This window comes from Myotis myotis, unplaced genomic scaffold (assembly GCF_014108235.1).
Source record: "Myotis myotis isolate mMyoMyo1 unplaced genomic scaffold, mMyoMyo1.p scaffold_m19_p_3, whole genome shotgun sequence".
Taxonomy (NCBI): domain Eukaryota; kingdom Metazoa; phylum Chordata; class Mammalia; order Chiroptera; family Vespertilionidae; genus Myotis; species Myotis myotis.
In genome coordinates, this window is record NW_023416335.1 from 104856269 (window position 1) to 104869792 (window position 13524).

At 43.0% G+C, this 13524-nt stretch overlaps 1 protein-coding gene across 4 annotated transcripts in view; it reads left to right on the forward strand.

Moving 5' to 3' along the window:
- Positions 1-13524, forward strand: part of MICAL3 (microtubule associated monooxygenase, calponin and LIM domain containing 3) — a 269337-nt gene that overhangs the window by 130440 nt on the left and 125373 nt on the right. For 2 of the 4 annotated variants that reach the window (XM_036301482.1, XM_036301483.1), the window contains 5 exons: positions 304-402; positions 2492-2548; positions 5265-5372; positions 7734-7841; positions 8724-8910. In XM_036301482.1, the coding sequence (XP_036157375.1) occupies positions 304-402; positions 2492-2548; positions 5265-5372; positions 7734-7841; positions 8724-8910 (559 nt within the window). The remainder of the gene's footprint in view (positions 1-303; positions 403-2491; positions 2549-5264; positions 5373-7733; positions 7842-8723; positions 8911-13524) is intronic. The other 2 variants (XM_036301486.1, XM_036301484.1) reach the window with 1 other exon arrangement.

Genomic DNA, 13524 nt, shown 5'->3' on the forward strand with positions numbered 1-13524 from the left:
CAGTTCTCCAACTTTGATGATATGTAGTCTTGATCCCTGGTGTTTAGAAAGTACTACACTGCAAGTCTGTCCCCAAGACCAGCTGCACCTAACGAACAGCGGGAGTCTGACCTGGAGACCAGTGACAAACTGTGACACGCCACCCTCCCTTACCATGCAGTGACTTGCTGTTGAGGATGGAGGGGCAGGGAAGGGGGCCTCTGATATGTTTTTTACAAATACCCTTTCATCCTTCCAGAACCAGCCTAAATGTGGCCTCTGTTTTACCAATCTTCTTTCTGTTTGTGTCTGTTGGTATAAAAGCGACGGGAAAAGGAGCATTCTCGGACCTGCCCCAAAAAAGTGATTGCACTCTCTCCACCCCCTACTCCACCTCCCTGTCGGGCACGTGGCGGCCAGCAGGTGACCTCCTCCGCATGTTCCATTGTCCTATCTGTGTCTTCCTGCCTGCCTTTGTAGGTAGCTAGGGTAGAGACTAAATCAGGACTCCCTGCTTCCAATTATAACTTAAAAAAATAGAAAAACCATTTGTAGAAAACATTTTTGTAGCAGTAGCAACCTTTATTGCTACAAATGGGCAAATTCCTGATTGGACCTCAGAAGAGTACAAATTACATTCAAACCCTGGGTGGTTTAATCTAGTCGCATGTAATGGGAATACAACCATATAATCACAAACTAAAATTTAAACTATATTTGTCACAGACATGACATCCAAAAACCCTGGAGAGCAACATATTTTTATATAACCCTACGTAAAGCAGCCATTTTTGCCTTGCTACCCAAGGAGATTGAGCTAAGATGAACTTTGGAAGCTTTTAATAGGGCTTCACTCTATGAGTTTGCTTCCTTCTGATTTTGAGAACCCTGCCTCTTGCTTATCCAATTTCTCCCAACAAACACCTGCCCTTCCCATCCACCCCATTAACACTCAGGCAGATCATTCAAAACTGCTTTATAGCAGAGTTAACTGGAGCAACAAGGTTAACAAGGATGACAAGCATACATTTGTGGCAAATACACTTACATAAAGCATATTTACAGAATCGCTTTGTTGACCTTTGTAGTATATTGCTATAAAATAAAATACAAATTTTAAATGTAGGATCTATGGGAAGGCATTTCTCAACTAAGGTGGCCTATTTTAAAAGTGACTCCTCCATAATGTGTCTGATTTTTAAAGGCCCAGCCTGTGCCCCTAGATCTAAGAACTAAGCCGCTGTAGGTGTAGTGCTACCCTGTCCCTTATCTCTACATAAGAGCTAATATTTAGGAGTATTCACTGTGACCCAAGTAGTATTCTAGGCTCTTTTTACATGTAACATTAAGCAGTTCTTTCTATAACCTTACAAGTCTGGTACTGTTATCTCTATTTTATAAATGAGGAGACTGAGTCATAGAGTAGGGAGGTAATTTGTACAAGGTCACACAGATGGGTCCAGAAACAGATTCTGGGTGGTGTGACTCTGGAGCCCAAACTCTGGCCTCATCCTGCCTGTGGAGACAATATATGCTCATGAGCTCTGGACAAGAGTAGCCATACCGGAAGCTTTGGATCAGTTTCCCACCAGTACGAGGCCATAGGTGAATTTTCAGTTATCCAAAGAGTGATAGGAGCAGCAATTCCTGTCCCCCTACCCCCAGGATTGCTGCTTGAGTCGTTGCCTCAGGTCAGCGGAGGCAGCCATGTTCCTATCTTACAGGTTCCTACCCAGTCATGTGTATTTTCCTGCTTACTGAAAATACTTCTAGTCTTTGTCCTCTTCTCCCTTGACAAAAGTATGTGTTTGTCCCATGTTCCTATGAAGGAACCACTCCCCATCCTGCACTTCCCTCTGGATTTTTCTAGCAGTCATGTATTTCAGCCAGTTTTCACCTCCCACCTTCCCTTTATGCTGTCTTATGGAAAGCTTCACCCTTCTAACCTAACTCTCCTTTTAAACCTCCCACTTAATGCCTCTGATCTTGTACCACCCTGTGAAAGAAATATGTGTGTTCCACCTTGGTACTAAGTAGTTCGTTTTTTTAAAAAAAAAAAAAAAAAATTATTTATTTTTAGAGAGAGGAAGGGAGTGGAAGAGAGAGAAACATGGATGTGAGAGCAACAACAATCAGCTGCCTCCTGCATGCCCTACCCCGGTTCGAGCCTGCAACTCGGGCATGTGCCCTGACTGAGAATCAAACTGGCAACCTTTCAGTGCACAGGACGATGCCCAACCAATTGAGTCACACCGGCCAGGGCTATACTAACTAGTTCTTTATTTATTGTGTAGCTGACCTCATGGGAGCCCAAGTGGGCAAAATAGCTGTACCAAAAGTTGTCCTTGGGTCACCGGGTTTGATATAGATAGGATTGTGGTTCCTTGGAATGGGGCTTAGTGGGAGGCAGGGGATTTGTGTTGAAATGAACTCTAAACTTCTGGCACTGTCACTTAGTAGTTCCAAATAGAGCATTTTGAAGGAGCTTAAATTTCTACTTTGTTGCCAACAGACATACAGGGATCTTGATGCTGACAGCTGTGGCAAGCAGAGTCCCCATCATGAGAGGGTAAAAGAGCATGAACCATGGCATGGGATGCTGCTGAGAGCCACACAGATGGAACACGCTGGAGGGATGGGGGGGCAGGGGGAGGATGAGGATGGTCCCTTCTCCTTTTGCTTTTTGCACTCTTTTGTCACCCAGCCAAGAGCCAGAGTTTTGTTTTGTTTTTGCTAACAGTGTTGACCCTTGCAGGTAGCATTCACCCACCCAGAGTTCAGATAAGGTATGGATCCTGAAAGTCTGTATTGTTCTAAAAAGCCCAGTGACTTCCCATTTCTGCCCACCTTTCTCATTCCAATATATGTGTCAGTGGCAGAATAGCATTTGACTACCAGGTATGACTTAGAGCAAGGCTCTAGATCAGTGGTTCTCAATCTTCTGGCCCTTTAAATACAGTTCCTCATGTTGTGTCCCAACCATAAAATTATTTTCATTGCTACTTCATAACTGTAATATTGCTAATGTTATGAATCGTAATGTAAATATCTGATAGGCAGGATGGTCTTAGGCGACCCCTGTGAAAGGGTCGTTCGACTGCCAAAGGGGTCGTGACCCACAGGTTGAGAACCGCTGCTCTAGGTCAAAAGGCAGGAGGCATTTGCTTAGCTCTTTTGACAGTGGAGTAACTTGAGGTAAAAATACTGAGAGAATTCTTACTGATGTGGGGATATCTCAAGTATGAAGACGACAGAGGAGAAAGAAGGTGATAACAAGATGGGGTTGCAAATAAAAGGGTTTAGCCAGTCTTTCCTGAAAAACTAAGGGGAGGGGGTTACTGTTTATACCTGGCCATTGTATAATTTGATGAAAAGCAGAGATGGCCCATTTTTAAAAGCCTGCTTATTTTATGAAACTTTTTTGGTTGTTATTATTACCCATAAAGATGACCTATGAGTGGCTGTAGCTGTGCAGCTGCTAATTTCACATGGGTCTCTTAAAAACTTTTACCTCCCCTTCTGCCTTTGCTCTCTGAGAAGTATAATTACGGCTCAGCAGCAAATCTAGTTACTTCTCAGATCTATTGGGAAGTTAGCCGTAGTGCTATCTTCCTGTGCCTTGTCACTGAGCCAAAAGCAGGCGGTCTGGACTGCCAAGAGCACTTGGTGCCAGGTGCTGCGGCAGCAGGAAGGAGACTTTCTGAAGTGGAGAGTGGGGTCCTTTTCATCTCCTCACCCACAGCCCAGCTCTGCTTTGTTCAATCTTGGGACTGCTTCCTCTCATGAGCTCTGTGTGTGTCTACTCTAGCCTCTGTCTTCCTTTTTCCCAGGCTATATACTTCTCAAAAAGAAAACTAGCCATTTGCACTGAGCGGAGCAATATCTACATTTTGGGGAATACATATTTAATGAGGTTTTAATGATTTTTACTGCAACTGTGAAATGAAGAATGGAGAGAAGTATGTTGAATAAAAGGAGATGTGGGCAAATTAGAAGTCTAGGGCTGCGGTGCACAGGAGGAAAGATAGCAAAATTGCAGGGAGTTTTTTTCTTCATTTTACCAAAAGGCTGGTTTCCAGATTCTTTAGTGCAGGCTCCTGTCTAGATGTTTTTAAGGGTCATTTATGTTCTCTTGCAGGCTTTCCACTATCCCCTAATTGTGCCTGTGCACTCACCTGCCCTCTGCCCCACCACTTTCTCAACTCCTCCCTTCCCCCATTAGCTTCCATTGCTCTGCCACCCCTGGGGAAGCTTTGTCTTCTTTCTACTGGGTCACACTCCTCTACAGTGATCTCCCCATGCTCCTCCTTGGGCCTGTGAGTGCTGGCTGAGTTGAGAGCCTATGAGCTGGCTGAGCAGAGGCTGGTGACAATTCATATTGTCACCCCTCTAAGCTATGAAGTTAGTATGGGCTGAAGTAGCAGCGCAATAGGTCTGCTTAGAGCTGGGGGGATGGGGGTGGCATGGCAGAGGGTCTCCTCACCATGTTAGTACTCTTCTCTCCCCTGCAAATATTTTCACCCTGAACCTGCTAGGAAACTAAACAGTCATTGTTTGTTAATGCCCTTGGCCACCTTCAGTGTCAAGGGACTGCATGGGCCTCTCACTGAGGCAGATCCTGACCCACTTTTGTACACACACTGCATGCAATCTGCAGAGGACTTGGGGGCTCAAGTTTTTTCTCCGGATAATTTCTGGGATTTGGCTGGCTCCTTGGTGAGCAGAGTTTCTCTGAGCACTAGCAATAGGAGGAGGAAAAGCAATATCCCTAGGCTTTATGTAGAAGTAGCAAGCTTCACTCTAAATTTGTTGTCTCTACTGCCTGCTATTTATAAGGCTAGTGGAGTGATAGGTGGTAGTATCTCCTGCCCAGGAGAAATCCCAGCTCAGGCTGGTGAAAGACTGCAGAACAGAGTATGTGAGTGAGCAGGACATCCCCTCTGCCTCTGGCCACCTTGTGGCTGACAGCCTTATCCACATGGGGCAAATGAAGTAAGCACCAAGAGAAGATGGGCTTTCAGGGTGTTCATGGCTATGGTGATCATATTCTAGCACAAGCATCCCTGGAAGCAGGAGGGAAGGGTGAATTAAAAGCAAAATGCAAGCCTTGATTGAGCCACTCATGCTTCTGGGTACTAAGGATATGTCTTTACTACATTTGTATTTAAATAACAGTCTAAATTTTAAAAAGACCCAAAACTTCCAGGTTCCTTATGTTCAGGTCAATGTATAACTTACTTAAAACGTTTCCTTTGATTTTTTTTTCTCCATCTTGTATTTTATAGCCAGGGCCTGAACCTTCTCGGCGATTTTTTGTCCACCAGTGGGAGCTTTCTCTTAATCTTCGCTCCTCCAGCCGCCCTGCCTCTCCTTCCTCTGACTCCCTCCGACAGGTAGCAGGCCTGGAAATTGGCAAAGCTGTGTTTCCTCTTAAGCCTCTACTCACTTAACCTACACAAATGCCACCTGGCCCCAGGGATGTTGCAGAGCTCTGAACTTTGCTTGACTCCTGTAGGAATCCAGTGTGTGTGTGTGTGTGTCGCACATCAGTCTGTTTTACATTTGGGGTTTGTAAGCATCAACTAAGTTGAAGAGGCTACTAGCTTTCATTGCATCAAGTTCTATTGACATAAACCCACTTTCATTATATTTCAACTATACCAAAAAATTGTAACTTTTTCAGCCATTAGCTTTTTTAACTCCAAATGTCTTTATACTAATATGTGTTACAAAATATGAACTACAGTGTAATTAAATCTTTTAAATGGAGTCGTGAATATGCAGTGTCCTGGGTGCCTCATGAATTGTGATCATTTAAGGAATGAACCCTGCTATGTCCTACAGTGGACCTGAAACAGCTATACTGTACAGTAGTTTACAGAGAACAGAGGGTCTCTTTGCCTTTCCTATTTGTTTCTTATTCTCGTGCCTGTAGCAGATCATGTGTGGAAGCATGTGCATGTGTGGCAGAAATAGTATAAAGCCAGGGATTGCTATGTTGTCACTATTTCCTAAGAATAGGAAGAAGGAAACCATCTGTTTTTTATGCCAAAAACAAATAGAAGTTCTCTTGGGGGGATGCTTGTCAGTATTATCACATCACTGAGAACTGACTGTGACAAATGCCTTTGCAGGCTGGCAGCTCTAAACTGTCTTTGCTGATTATAGGATGTAATGACAGTGCTGGTTTCTGGTGCAAGAAAAGGGCTTGCTCAGTTTCCCAGCCTCAAATTTGACATCTGTCCCATGCCCTCACTTACCTGTTGCAAAATTAATGAAGCTGTTAAACAATCTGCTCAACTCTGCCTGGTGTCTGTCTGTTCCAGGCCTCAGCTCTCCTAAGGACTTTAATCTGAAGAAAGTTTAACTTAAGCCACTTGTTATTCTCAACCACTATAATGCTATAGCATTAAAGAGCAAATAGCAACAATTCTTGAAAATCTCCTTAACTTAAATCAAAAAATATAACTCACTCCTCAGTTCTAGCTAAACCTTAGAGAATTGTTTGCCCATATTTACATAAAGTTAGTTTTCTCCTACGGTGCTTCTCTTGTTGGTTCCTGCTAGCCCAAGGCATGCCATTGCTTAGGCCAGTGATTCCCTCACACATGGCTTTGTGTTTGTCCATGCAAACCAATTTCTAACAAGAGTTATTGGCATCCCCAAGACAACTGCTCTGGGGTTCTCTAAGTCATAATTAGAGTCGGGCTCCTCACACTTGGTAGGCAGAACCTATTCCACATAGTTTATGAGAGAAGTGTCACACATTAGGTGTCTTGGCCATCTCCACATGGAAGGGTAATCTGGGCATGGAGTCTCTAAAGGACTGCTAGCAAGACTTTGACCTCTTTCCCTGGGGACAAGCTTGAAGTTAGGTTTCCTAGCAGGAAAGTTTACAATGGAAATTTGTTAGTTTCTTCCTGTTACTTCTTCAACATTGTTAGGGAAAGGATTGAGTAGATTGGGTTTTTTATCTTGTTTCAACCTATAAAAAAAAAATCCTGTGGAATAGAAACATATTCTGACTACCCAACACTAAACTGAGCAAGTTGTCTATATGCTACAGGTGTTAGCATCCTGCAGCTGTGTCTAAAATGCCCAACCCAGTCTGGAAGGCTTTGGCGTTAGTGCTTGGGTAGAACACAAAATCAACAATGAGAATAGGCTGAGAAGGGGTCTTTCAGATAAAGCTCAGGAATATTTTAGGTATGTGACAGGGCTTATGAGTGAAATATTAACAATAAGGAAGGAAGTTATTAGCCAAGTAGAGAGTCAGCCTTTGCAAGAACGAGCTTTCTAAATGAGGAAATAACTTCGAAAGCCCTCCAGATCCTTGAATCATGCTGTCAACAGTCTGACATCTGGTGTTTGGATGGGCATCATTCAAGTTCTCTATATGTAATTTGAGTCACCAGGATATAGGCCCTTCTTACTCACTTCTGTATTTGCATCCATCCCAACTTCCCATTTCCCCATTCCACAGCACTGTATATTCCAAAAAGACATGAAAGACTATGTTCTTCCTTAATGGATTTAATTGCTCCTGCCTCTGCTGATTGCTCTATGTGGACATTGACACCTGTGTTTCTTACCACCATGTTTCCTTGTCTGTACACTGTGTGGGCATGGTTTGCTGCTGCACCCTGTATTCACTTTATACCTTTCAAAGAGTTTTTTCCTGTCTTCTTAATTTATTTATTTTTTTCCTTCTCATTTCCCTTCATTCTGGTCATTTTATAATCTCCAACCAATAGAAGTATATAAAGATGTACACGGGTGGAGTGAGCTCATTGGCTGAGCAGATAGCCAATCAGCTTCAAAGGAAAGAACAGCCCAAAACCCTTCTAGACAAGAAGGAACTGGTAAGATATATACTAAGGACACTGTCTCTAGATATAAGACAGCTGTGGTAAACAAACCTGCTTCATTCTAAGTAGTATAGTAACACACTATGTGCCAAATGGTAATTTTTTTTGAGGTTGTCTGAATTTTGTATCTGAATTCCTAGGATTGTGATACAGTGGGGCCTTGACTTACAAGCGTCCCGACTAACGAGTTTTTCAAGATACGAGCCGTCTCTTGGCTGATTTTTTGCTTTGAGTTGCGAGCTAAAATTTGGGTTACGAGCCAGCTTCAGATACCCCACCGCTAGTTGGCGCAGCAAACGTCACAGGGAATGCCATAACATCAGCCCAGCATCACGTGTCTCACTTATTCACTTTAAGATTTGACATACGAGTAATTTGAGTTACGAGTTCTGTCACGGAACGAATTAAACTCGTAAGTCAAGGCCCCACTGTAGTTGTTTTAATTAGAATGTTGTGTGGGAAAGCATACTTAATATCTCTAAAAGTGATTGCTCTAGAGTCCAGCGTACCCACATCCATGTAGAACTACATGAACACTTAATATATATTTTTATGTTACCTTCAAAAACAGTTGTGTCAAAATAACTTGGTTTGATTTTTATAAAATTCAATATAACAGACTCATGTTTCCTCTTGTCTTGAATCACATGGATTTAGAATCCACTGGTGCTGCGTGCTATGTGGGACGCAGGTGACAGCCACTGTAGTAATGCAGCTGCTCTTTTGGAGAGCCAGGAGCAAAGTGAGCATCTTAGTCAGACTCAGAAGAAAATCCCTTAGTGAGGGTTGGTTTCAGCTACAGAAAGGGTCATGCATCTCCTGGAGGTGAGCCCGAGAGACATTGCCCTGACATGTGTGCCCCACACCCCTTTATAGGGCTCAATAAAGAAGGAGTTTCCACAGAACTTGGGAGGCAGCGACACGTGCTATTTTTGCCAGAAGCGGGTCTACGTGATGGAGAGACTGAGTGCCGAGGGCAAGTTCTTCCATCGGAGCTGCTTCAAATGCGAGTACTGTGCCACCACACTGCGCCTCTCAGCCTATGCCTATGACATCGAGGATGGTGAGTCTGTTTTACTTGAGGCCATACTTAGAAACTGAACTTAGGGCCCTTTTTTCCATTTGAGCAGATCTTAGGGCCTCTTACTATGCTCTTATGTATACACTAGAGGCCCAGTGCACGAAATTCATGCATGGGGGGGCGGGGATCCCTCAGCCCAGCCTACACCCTCTCCAGTCCAGGATCCCTCGGGGGGATGTCCGACTGCCTCTCACAATCCGGGACCGCTGGCTCCTAACTGCTCACCTGCCTGCCTGCCTGCCTGCCTGATCGCCCCTAACCCCTCTGCCTGCCTGCCTGATCACCCCTAACTGCTCCCCTACCAGCCTAATCGCCCCTAACTGCTCCCCTGCTGGCCTGATCACCCCTAACTGCCTCTGCCTCGCCCCACACCTGGGACCCAGGATTCCCTCCTCCAGCTGGTCACAGGCACCCGGGACCCGGGCTTCCCTCCCTCTGGCCAGCCGCAGGCACCCAGGACCCAGGCCAACTTCGCCCAGGCCAGTCGCAGCTGCAGGAGACCGTGGGCAGGTGCCTTCGCCTGGGCCACAGCCACAGGTGCCCAGGACTGCAGGGCGAGTAGCTTGTCCCTCTCCTGGGCTGCATCCGCAGGTGCTGGCGCCCAGGACCACGGGGCGGGCGGCTTGTCCCTCTACCGGGCCGCAGGAACAGCCATTGGCGCCCAGGACCACAGGGCAGGCGGCTTGTTCCTCTCCCGGGCCGCAGGTGCAGGCACAGCCACTGGCACCCAGGTGGGGCGAGCGGCTTTTCCCTTTCCTGGGTCGCAGCCTGGCTGGTCCCCATTCCTCTCTCTCCAGTGTTGAGTGTCTGAGACTTTAAGGCATGACAGCATGAGGGCGTGGCAACCATTTGCATATTAGCTCTTTATTATATAGGATTTTATCATTCTGCCTCTCCTACCCCTTCCCATCCGTCTCCCTCTAGTCTTTGTTTTTTTTCTCTAAAACTCTTAAAAATAGTTTCCCAAAGTCATCAGGCTGTATCATAGCATTACTATGATGATGGTAATGAAAATGGCATGCACTTACTTAAATCACTTTCCCAGCTTCACAGACACTTGCTTTCTTACCTCATGGTGGGATCTTAAGATATAAGGGACATGATGTGGATAAGTTTTTTTGTCTTTACTTTAGAGAAGGGGAATCACAGGCCTATAAAAGTCATATTTCTTGCCTAAGGTCAATGACAAGTTGAAACCAGATCCCGTGCCCCTGCGTTCTCAGACTTTTGCCTCCTGAAGATGACAGAATTGTGCCCACTGTTCCCACCTCTCTGTAGCCTAGCACAGTGGTTGGCAAACTCATTAGTCAACTGAACCAAATATCAACAGTGCAACAATTGAAATTTCTTTTGAGAGCCAAATTTTTTAAACTTAAACTATATAGGTAGGTACATTGTTATTAACTTAATCAGGGTACTCCTAAGCTGGCCTTTGCTAAAAACGTCCTCAATCTGATTGAGGTACGTTCGCTGAGGTCGACCCCTTTCAACTCTCCCATCCACACTCATCTTGTATACTTGTTTCGTCTATCTCCTTTCGTTCATCCTCTCTATATGTCCAAACCATCTCAACATACCTTTCTCAATCCTCGACACTACATCTTCTTTCACTCCACAACGTTTCCTAAGATTAACTTAATAAACTTTACTTAAAGTTTTAAGTCTTAGTTAAACTATAAGTATGTTGAATAAAACTTGATATCATACTTAATAACAATATTATTTATTGATAAAATTAAATTCCTTACAATATCCATAAAATTAAATCATGACAATGGCTGACAAACACTAATGTGAACAATGGCCTTGCATCTCCTTGAAAAGTTTGGGTAAGTCAGGTTTGTATGTTGTTTTTAATTTTAGTCACGATTCCAGGTTCTCATCAATAAGACGACTTCTCAATTTACTCTTGATAAGGTTCATGCTTGAAAATGATTGTTTGCATAAATATGTAGATCCAAATAAGGAAAGAACAATAAAAAATAAAAGTTTTTTCAGTTGATTATATGAGTCAGGAATACTATTCCAGGTGTTAAAAATCAACATATCTTCCTTCTCCAGGTCTTTCAAAGCAGACCACTTGTGCTGTGAACTAAGTTCACATTTGTTTTTCTCCAATATTTCTATATCAGCACAAAGATGTTCAAATTTCGAGCTCCACAGTTCTTTGTTTTTTAAATCCAGCAATTGCATTTCAAAGTTGCCAATGTCAATATTAAAGGGAGAAAAATTTAATTCTGTTACAGTAACATTGAGAGGTTTTTTAACAAAGGCTAATGTCGCTTTGCTGTTTCTGAGTTTCTAAAACCTGTTGAGAAAAGCTTCCCTCATATTTAAAAGTGTTGTTTTGAAATAGCAAATGTCAATATCAGAATTATTTTCTTGGCGATTTTTCAATAGGCTTGGAAAGTGAATCAAAGTTTCTCTTTCAAAATCTTGAGCAAAAAGAGAGAATGTGTTTTCGAATGAAATAACTTCTTCTAACATCGAAAAAATTGTGTTTCTTTTCCCCTGTAGTTTATGATTAAGCTGATTTAGATGAGACGTAATGTCTACCATGAAATAAAATTTTTGGATCCACTGATCATTCGTTAGTTCTGGATAGTAAACACCCTTCTCAAGGAGAAATGCTTTAATTTCTGTTAAGAAGGAAGCGAAATGTTTCAAAACATTTCCTCTTGACAACCAACGTACCTTGTTATGCAGCAGCAGATCTGCGTACTCACTCTCCATTTCAACTAAAATTTCTTTAAACTGGCGATGATTAAGAGCTTTAGCTATAGTGGAGTTGATAATCTTAATCACCAATTCCATAACTTCGCAAATTTCTTCTGGAAATGTTTGCGCACAAAGCGCTTCTTGATGAATGATGCAATGGTAAGTAAGTATCTCGTGATTAATTTTTTCTTTCAAAATAGCAACAAACCCGTTTCTTACGCCGGTCATATTTTTCACCCTGCCTGTTGAAATTGAGACAATTTTATCGAGTGGAATATGATGTTTTTCTATGCACTCAATTACAGCATTTGCTATATCCTCTCCACATGTTTGACCTTTAACTGGCAGTAACCCTAATAGTTCTTCTTTAGGACCTGTAGATGAAATAAATCATACAAAAAGTGAAACTTGCGCTGTATCATTTATGTCACAAGACTCGTCAACTGCTATTGATAAAGCTGAAACCAATTTAAGATCTTCGACTTGCTGGTTGGTTTATTCGAAGACATTTTGACTGTTCTGTCTTTCACTGTTTTAGCAGACAATGGTAACTCTTTAATTTTTTTAGAATATCTGCTTTGTTCTTAAAATCCCGAAATAGCTCTTCGGATGCATGTATAAAACAACTTTTTATGTATTCGCCGTCTGTATATGGTTTTCCTCTCTTAGCAATCTATTGACTAACCACAAAACTTGCAATATTAACATTGTTGGAAGATAGCATCCAGTAATTAAATACAGAACTTTATTTTTCTTGACTCTTCTGAAGTTCCTCAACTGCTTTCTTCCTTGCATCACCGACAGGATATTTAGTACTAAATGACATATGTTTAGTTGTAACACGTCTCTCCAAATTTGATTTCTTATTATGCGCCAATTTTTCCTGACAAATAAGACAGGTCAGAAGGCCATTTAAGTTTTGAATAAACGTGAAAGTCTCGGTCCATTCAACTTTAAATTCACGGTTTTCGTCTTCCGTTTTTCTTTGCTTCTTCTTTGTAGCCATATCAAACAGGGCACCTAAAAAAATTTTTCATTTTATAATAATAAAGCCACCAACACAAAATAATTACAATTCTTTAATTGATGACAAAAATACCTGTAGGATTTGCAGCTGGTTGGAAAAATACAGGTAACTTTATGCTTCGAGTAAGTACTTTTGTTACCCATGCGTGATTTGCGAATACGACTAGCACTAACCACTGCACAATGAGACTGCTGACTGACTGGCTCACTCAACTCGTGCATGAATTGCGCACGCCTCCCCCGCACTGCTTATCCCGCAGCCCACCTGCACTGCGTCTCCTGTCGCCCATCGGACCGACACCCCCCACTTCTTCTAACGCCACATCTTCAAAATAGACTCGCCCAGGTCGAAAACCGACTTCTGCGCATGGGCCACGAAGTTTCAATCGCACTGTACGTGCGCGCCCGCACATGGTATTTTGTGGAAGAGCCACACTCAAGGGGCCAAAGAGCCGCATGTGGCTCATGAGCCGCGGTTTGCCGACCACTAGCCTAGCATCTCTTTGGTGAATTGAGGGCTCATGGCACAGCCATGAAACTTTACTTACTGTGGTGTTCAAGCCTTGGCCTTTTGTGATAGTTAAAAGTCCTTGATAGGGCAGAAAATAGAAAATTATCCAAACAGAAAACAGTGCCTGATAGATAGAGATAATGCCTGCCATCTGAGACTCTTTAAGGTTAATCAAAAAAGGTCACACTGATGATCCTACATCCCCGTCTGCAAGGTGGTGTAGGAACTTTATGAAAGGCAGTCTTACTGATTCAAAAGGAACGAAAAGCCCTAGATTAATAGGAGAGGGAAGTCACGCCTCATAGGGGTGACATTAAGTCCATTACATCAATAAGTGTTTT